The 7,986-nt window shown below is 61.0% G+C and overlaps 1 protein-coding gene across 1 annotated transcript in view; it reads left to right on the top strand.

Moving 5' to 3' along the window:
• The first annotated feature begins 1,368 nt into the window (after positions 1–1,368).
• The window catches only part of CDH4 (cadherin 4), a 264,321-nt gene continuing 257,703 nt past the window's right edge, over positions 1,369–7,986 (top strand). Inside the window, exons 1-2 of the mRNA XM_053927435.2 lie at positions 1,369–1,569; positions 3,628–3,739. Of these exons, the coding sequence (XP_053783410.1) occupies positions 1,513–1,569; positions 3,628–3,739 (169 nt within the window). The 5' untranslated portion in view covers positions 1,369–1,512. The remainder of the gene's footprint in view (positions 1,570–3,627; positions 3,740–7,986) is intronic.

Raw genomic sequence — 7,986 nt, 5'->3', positions numbered from 1 at the left:
AAATCTCCCTGGACATGTGTGACCTCTGCGTGAGTCCAAACGGGACACACTTGGCACACTCAGCCCTGGAAATGGGTAATGCGTGTCTTTTCCCACCACCATGCAGGGAGCGGAGGAGATTCAGGGTCACAGGAGGTCAGCTCAGTGTTCTGTTTACTAGTCGCACAAGTTACCAGGTGAGAAACTAATGTCGCACCCTCCTCTTGGGCACACAGCTCACCCTGCCCCTCTGGAGTTACCTCAATGTGATTTCTGGAAGGCCAGCCCGTTGCACTAACCAGCAGGCTGTCCTGCCCTGCTGTGTGGCTTCTGGGGGGACGACCAGAGACTGTTCTGTCTGTAGCTTTTCTGCTCTCTTGCCCGAGTTGACTTTGACCTTGGAGCTCAACAGTGACCTTGGAGCTCAATGGTTCCTCTCCATCTGCTTCCCCCTCCTTTGCAGTGTGGCTCTGATGGACACAGAGCTCCCCCAAACCAAGACAAAGACGTTCTGAGGCAAACAAAGCCACTTTCCTGTGCGTCTCAGAGCCAAAGGGAAGCGTGCAGAAACATTCCCTCACTTTCCAAGCTGCACGTACTTTTTGCTTGGTGACCCCTAAAAGAAGAGTCCCCCGTTCAGAAGTCACGGGGGCAGAGCCTCTGGGCCGGCCTGCCTGTCTGTGGGGGAGTCTCTTCCTTCCCTCTTCTTTCCAGGGGTTTCTCATTTCTTCCTTGGCTTCTCAGGCCTGCCAGTGCGTTCTGATGCACCAATAGGAATCGCTCCCTTCCCCAGTCCTTGAGGCCGGCCAGCCAGGGCCCGGGCTCAGAGCCTTCCAGGCGCTGGAGGGTCTGCACAGCCCGGGGGCTGACACGCAGCCCACGTCCTTTCTGGAGCTAAACGCAGGCGACTGGCCCGGAGGGTGGCCTGCGACTGTGGAGTCAGGGAGACGACACCTGAAAGATAAAGGTCACACGGAGTGCCTGCTCCCACCACGGCCCGCGCCCGGTGGGAAGTTGGCCGGAGGCAGCAGGGGCTCCCCATCCAGAAGGGGTGCCCAGAGAGTGGGGGCAAGAACCCCGCGCCTTCCTCAGTCTTCAGCCCCTGTACTCCTCGCCATCGCCGCCCCCCCCCCCCCACTTTTCCTTGTAAACGGAGCGTCCGAGGCCCCTTCGGCCAACACGGGCTCCAGACGCCCTGCCCTTGCGCGGCCGCGCGGTGCGGACAGAGAGGAGGGGTGCGGGCGCGGCGCAGGGGGCGCGGCGCCTTTAAGGCCCGCGTCAGGCGGGCGAGCGCAGGGGCCGGGCGGCGGGCGGGGCCTCGGCGGGGCGACCGCGCGGCTTCACCTGCGGTTCGGAGCGCGCGGAACAGAGGCGCGGGCGGCTGGGAGGCCGGCGGACGCACCGGCCCGGACGAGCTCGCAGCGGCGGGGCTGGAGGTGCGGGGGCCCGTTGAGCGGCGCGATCACGGCGGCGGCGAGGAGCGGGCTCCAGGCTCCGGGAGGGCGGGCGCCGGGGCGCGGCGCGGCGGGGAAGATGACCGCGGGCTCCGGCGTGCTCCTGGTGCTGCTTTCGCTCTCCGGCGCTCTTCGGGTAAGTTGCCGCCTCCCGCCCTGGCTGCTCGGAAGCCGGAGCAGCGCGGGGCCGTCTCCCGAGCCGGCGGGGCGCGCACACGACCGGAGAAGCTCTCCCGGGCTTCTCCGGCCCTCACCGCGCGCACCGCTGCATCCAGCCGGCTCCCGCGCCCCGCGAAGCCGCCTGCGGTTGGTTGGCAAGAGCGTGGAGCCGCTGGGGCAGCGCGGAGCGGAGGTGCTAAGCTGGGCGGGAGTGTGGGCGGCTGGCCGGGTGCGTTGGAGACAGAGGGAGCTCTGCCCGAAGAAGAGCCCGTGGAGCATCCCTCGGCCGCTCCAGGTCCGCGGCAGCTGCCCGGAGCTCCGATCGCCCGCTGGCGGACTCGGCGCGCCCTCCATCGCCCGGGAGCCGCGTGCCTCCGGAGTTGCTGGGCACAGCCGGGCGCGGAGACCTGGTGACAGCGGGCCAGGGATCTGGCTGCTGGGGGCACCCGGTCTGGCCACCCCTGCCGGGGGTTGGGGGCTCGCAGCGCGACCCCGCCTAGGTTTTCTGGGTGCCGGCAAGGACCGTCGCTGGGGGTGGGCGGCGATGTGGCCCGCGGGACACCCTCGCCGCCGAGTCCCCCGCGGCGTGGGGTACGCCGGCGGGGCCCTCACTGTTCAGAGCCGGGCTGCGGAACCAGGCGCCCGGCGGCTGAAGAGCGAGGGTGTCCGCGGAGCTCGGTTCTGGAGCTCTCCTTCTTTCCTCGGAGCCCGCGCCAGGATTCCCAGTCCTGCTCTGCGCTTGCTGGGGACAGGGCCCGGGGGTCGGTGTGCGGGCTGCGCCCAGGACGCCCCTGTGGGAGGCAGAGGGGCCGAGGGAGTTGCAGGAACCCCCTCTCGTGGCCGTTCGGCCTCGCTGCTCCTCCTGGGCCGCACGGTGTAACCTCGGAAATAAACCAGCGCCGGCGGGCAGGCCGCTCCGAGGCTGCGGGCGCGGGGTGCGCCGCTCGGCACTCGCCGGGGGCAACTCCAAACTTTCCTGGGCGAGTGCGCCGCCTCGGCTCCCGCCTCCATGGAGCTTCGTGCCCCAGGACCCAGCCGCTGTGCCCAGCTTTTCCAAAGAGCTACCCGACCCCACGCCCTTTCCCTCCCTGGTGCTTCTGAGTGGGGGGCGCCCGTGTCCACGCCAGGGCTAGGTGCTGGGAGCTGGGGCTGGGGCAGCCTCGGGGCCGCGGGGCCGCTGCGAGGGAGGCCCGTTCTGCAGGGTGGCCAGCGAAGGCGCGGCTGTGGGGTGCGGGCTTCGCCTCTGCTGCCTGCCCTGGTCGGGCTGGTGGTGACAGAGTGGCTTCCCTGTGGCTGTTTCTCCCTCCTTCCCCAGCCCCGGGGTTGACCTGTAACTCCCACTCCCCTGCCTTGGAGGAGCTTTACTACCGCCACCATGCTGCCTGCCTGCGCAGGCTCTAGACCACCTCCCACTGGGCAGGAAAGCCAGGCCCTGGGAAGAGGACAGGACACCCACCCTTTCCTGTCAGTTAGGGGAGCTCTCTCTCCTGGTAGGGATGCGCCTCTGAAGGTGGACCAGCCGCTGAGGAAGTAGGGGCAGGGCGGAGAGCACGGGAGGGAGAACCCCCGCTCCTCCCTCCTGACCCCAGCCTCCTGGCCGGTCCCTCCCGGCCAAGTCCTAGAGAACCACCTCTCCTGTTCCCCAGCCACACCCCTCCCTGGTGGGCTGCAGGGAGCGGACAAGCCTGGCGGCCCACCTCACCCACGGTGGTGCAGGGTGGGGGGTGATTGTGACGGAAGGGTGAAGTGGCTGGACACAGCCGCCCCCTGGCCTCCCCTCCTCTCTGTGGTCACTGGCTAACTCCCTGCCTGCTGGACACTCCTCACGCTTCCATCCCTCCCCTCACCTGTTTGGCCCAGACAGGCGCTGGCCCCTCTCCCCAGCGCCCCGCCCCGGCCCACACCACTCTCAGTCCAGTGGACTCTGGGGTGCGTCCGGGCCTGCCGGAGCCGAGACTTGTGCACAGCCGGCCCATGTGGCATTCGAGTCCTGTGAAATTAACGTTTGCTCTCAACTAACTCTCTCCCTTCCCAGGCGCACAGTGGGGATCTTACGGCCGGGCAGACCTGCAAGGCTGGATTCACTGAAGAAGACTACACGGCATTAATCTCCCAGAATATTCTGGAAGGAGAGAAGCTCCTTAAAGGTAGGGTGGGCATAGGCAGGGAGGAATCCCTCGCTTTGCCCTGGATTGGGGAACGTTTTGATGGGGAAGGGTGAGGCAGGGCCCACCTGAGCCCCGCTCTTACCCGAGGTCAGCGAGGTGCGACCCGGGCCACAGGGAAGGCCTTCGTGTCACCGTGTCACCGGTGAATGAGGCAGCATCACCCCGCGCGAGCAGAATCATTTTCTGGGCCACTGACTGGAACTCGGTCGTCACCCAAGTGATGTGCTGAGGGAGACTTCCCGACTAAGTATTTTTATGCATGAAATTCCAGATTTTTAAATTACCCTTGCTCTGAAATGCACGGAAAAGCAGACGATGTTGTGGGAACGGGGGGGGGGGGGGGGACCCAGAGACGTTCCATTCCGTTCCGTTCGTGGCCTTTGTCTCCCTGACTGTTCCACAGACAACAAGAAAACACACAGGAGGGAACCGCCCGGGAGCGTCCTGGTCACCGCGGGGCTCCGTCCACGCTGGGAGGGGGCTGTCAGGCGGCACCGGGACTCAAGAGGACTCGAGTGGGTCACTGTGCATATTGATCTGGTCGCCTTTCAGGACAAACTGATTAAGCGTCATATTTGCACTAGAGGGGAGATGACTCAGCTCGTCCTTCCCTGGGGCTTCCCCTTGGCTGTGCGCCTTCCCTCCTTGCCTCAATTTCCCAGAAAGGGCTTTTAGCTGATTTCAGAGGGGTGGAGGGAGCAGACTTGAGATAAAGCACCGCAGCTGAACTTCACCACCCAGGACTAAGGGTCCTCAGACCGCTGCCGGTCTCCCTGGTCTGTACTCCAGGGGGCGCTGACGGGTCCACCTGTGTGCGCAGGGGAGTCTTCAGACCCCCGCTGACTCCCTGGTTCCCGTTACCTGAATCAAGATTTTTATTTTGCGCTGAATCCAGCTCTTCTTACTTGTTGTCATCTGAGGTGACTGCTAAAGCCAGGGTGTGGTGCTCTTGACTCCCGTTGATGACCAGACAGACAGACGGACGGACAGACAGAACACAATAGGAAGGGCACATCTCTGGGCGGTGGGCCTGGAAGGGATGGGCGTGCTCGTGAGGAGGCGAGTGTGTCGGAGTGTTGCCGCCCCGTCGTGTGACTTCAGGGTTGGAGAGCCAAGCGTCCTGCAGGACCGTGGGTTCACAGCGCCGTCCCCTGAGCACCTGCGGGGAAGGCCCGGATGCTCCTCCCGTGCTCAGTGCGTTGTGACAGGTGCCGCCGCCGTTTGCATGTCCTGAAGCCGGTGCCCTCGAGCCTCCCCAGGTATGGAGCTAAACAGGAAAAAATGTTAGAGTATCCTTGTTACCAAGGAATTCCAGAAAGACTGCCTCTATTTTAGTGATGACAGGTGCTACCTGCTGCGGAAGGGGATGGCAGATTCTTGCCCTTTTTACAGTAAAATGTGAGATTGCAACCAGTGTCTCCTCGCTGGCCTCGTGGCCGCAGCTCTGGGCCGGTGGGGTGGGGAAGCTCTGACCGCTGGCTGCCTGTCAGCCTGTCCCGTACGTCCAGATGGTTTTTGCCCAGTGGGCGTCGAAGAACCCGTCATTGTAGGTGAACTTGGACCAGTTTCCGGGGTTTGTGGGTGTGAGACTCATTTTCTAAGCACCTGCTTATACCTGAGACGAGGCCCAGCCCAGCCCTGGTTGAGAAGAGAATTGCGGAGTGGGTCCTGGGAACTGGGAATCTGCAGCACCCTCCCCTGGGGGGCCGGAGCCCCACTGTTTCCCCCGCACCTCACAGGACAGCCCCTCCCTGTTCTCTTCCTGTGGCTCTTCTTAAGGTGAAGAACCCCAGGGACAAAGAGACGTTGTGATCTCAGAAGTGATGTCGCAGGTACAGAGTTAAAAGCTGACCTCTTAAACCAGGGCAGATAAAAATTTCTCTGTTTACGTAGAAAACTTTGCAAACTACCAGATTGCAGGAGAGATGTGTGTGTGTCAAAAATAATTACAAGGTGTGAAATTTCTGTAACTCCTGTAGGAATCAAGTCAAAGAGGTAATGACTACTTATACTGAGCTATTCCCATGGAGAGGGCTGAGCCTTCCTTCGGCAAGCGGAGCGTCTCCGAGCCGCGTTTTGCGATCGGCGCTCCGTCAGCAGACCGGCCACTCCATGGTTCCCCCTTGGCCCAGTCAGCCTCCCAGCAGCCACCCAGAGACAGATTCCAGAGGGAAGCTTGCTACTCCATAATTAACTTGTTTGTGATGAATGGATGGGAGAAATGTCGTGGCATTTTGTTTTATGTCTTAATGAAAAGCATTTGCATTCTCAAAATTTCATGCTAATTGGGCTTAAAATAGTTTCCCCCAATAAGGCGGCAAATCCGATGGTACCACGAACCTTTTGAACAGGGGGTCCGCCACTGTATGGCAGCGCAAGGCGTTGGTGTCTCTGATTCACACCTCCCCATGTCCCCTCCGAGTCTCTGCTTTTGCTGGTGCACCTTTGGGTACAGTTGCCTGTACGCTTATACGGTAGCTTTGTTTTCGTGGTGACCCACTCGTGGCCACCATCACGGGGCATTTCAGGCATTCGCATGAAATGGGGTGGCTAAGCCATTTTCCTAAGGCCGAAACAGTAGGTTCCCTAGGCCGGCGTGGTGGGGCGGCTGTGGGCCAGTGTCCGGTTCTCTGCCCTGTTAATAATTAACTGTCAGCCCGGCAGAGACTGCCGCGGAGCTGGCGGCCTGCATCGCACTGGCTCAGGAGGGCAGAGTTCGGGGAAAACCCAGACCAGCTTCACGGCAACGCCCCCGCGAGGATGGTGCGTTCCAGGTGGCATGGGTGGCATGGTGGGAATGCAGGATGCATGTGTCCTACCCTCCCAGGCTCCTGCAGAAGAGGGCGACAGGTGAGCAGAAATCTTACCTGCTGGTCACAGGAGGGGGAGGGGCCTGGGCTTTGCCGGAGGAGGGTGGGTGCGGTGAGTTCACACCCCGCAGGGAGATGGGCTCTGTTTCTGATGCCTCCATGTCAGGAGACTGCCTCCGAGAAGCCTTCCCTGTCCCATTCCCTGGCCAGTTTAGGACCATCTTGTGACTGTCACACCACACTCTGCCTCCGCTTTGGGTGACTTACGTAATCTGGTTAAGCATCTCTCTTACAGAAACCCTAAGGTTCACGCGGCAGCAGCCCTGTCATTCTGGTGTACCATTTAGATCATTTTGGAAGGTTCTTGGCCAACAGGATAAAACCTTATGGACAGAATCTTATATGGGGGTAATTTTTCTCACGTAACAGTGCAGAGGTAGGTGCAGTTGAGGGCTGGAGCAGCTGATCTGTGGCACCTCCACATGCCTAACACTTATTGTTAGCATTCTACCATCTTCAGTTTGTTACTTTATTGCCTCCTCCTTGCAAACTAGCTGCTGTGGCTCCAGACATTGCACTTAAGTTCAGAGCAGGTTGTAGCAGCATATGCGTCTCTTCCCTGCATCAGGAACATACTTTCTCAGAGCCCTCACACAAGTTCTCATTGGCTAGAACATGCCACTCTGAGCTGGGAGGCTGGGAAGCAGAGAGTTGTAACTCTGGTAGCCACTGTCCCATGTGGCTTACACTTAGACCTATTCTGACCCATCACCTGGTCAAACTGGGATTCTGTTTTGGGGGGAAGACAGGAAGAATGGGTGCAGTGTCTACCAATAAGGTTTCCCGGGGTGCAGGGCCTGAAGCAGAGGGGACAGGCAGTTCTGTGTAGAATGAATGGCTCACATGCGTAACAAGACACACTGAGAGAGGGCGGGTTGCAGGAGCCCGGGTTGGCTATCAAAGAGTTGGCCACAGTGTAACAGGTGTGGCCAGATTAGCATTCACTTGCCTTCACAAGCCTGCTGGGAATGGCCTGTGTGCCTGAGCAGGTCGAGCTGACCCATGTCTGTGTAGACAGGTAACTAACTCTTCCAGGGCAGAAGGCATCCCTGGACACACGGCCAGGAGCGAAGAGAGTCTTATGGCACACCCAAGACCCAGAATCAGGCCCGGCATGCAGGGTGGTGGTGTGCAGCTGATCCTGTGAAAGGAAGCCATGTCCAGGGCAGAATGCGGGTGCTGTGGTGTTTCTGGGTCCCTGCTAACCTGCAGAGGAGCGGGAGCTGCCGTGAACCTTCAGGTAAATGGCACTGATGACGAGCCAGCCACGTGCGATAGGAATTACCAGACACTGCACGTGGCCCGTCCAGTATCCATTCTCTCCCTCTTCTCTGCTAACAAAGCCTTGTATGTGCT

Source organism: Desmodus rotundus, chromosome 6 (genome assembly GCF_022682495.2).
Source record: "Desmodus rotundus isolate HL8 chromosome 6, HLdesRot8A.1, whole genome shotgun sequence".
NCBI lineage: Eukaryota > Metazoa > Chordata > Mammalia > Chiroptera > Phyllostomidae > Desmodus > Desmodus rotundus.
Note: the sequence above shows the minus strand (reverse complement) of the source record. Positions and strands in the feature narration are given on the sequence as shown.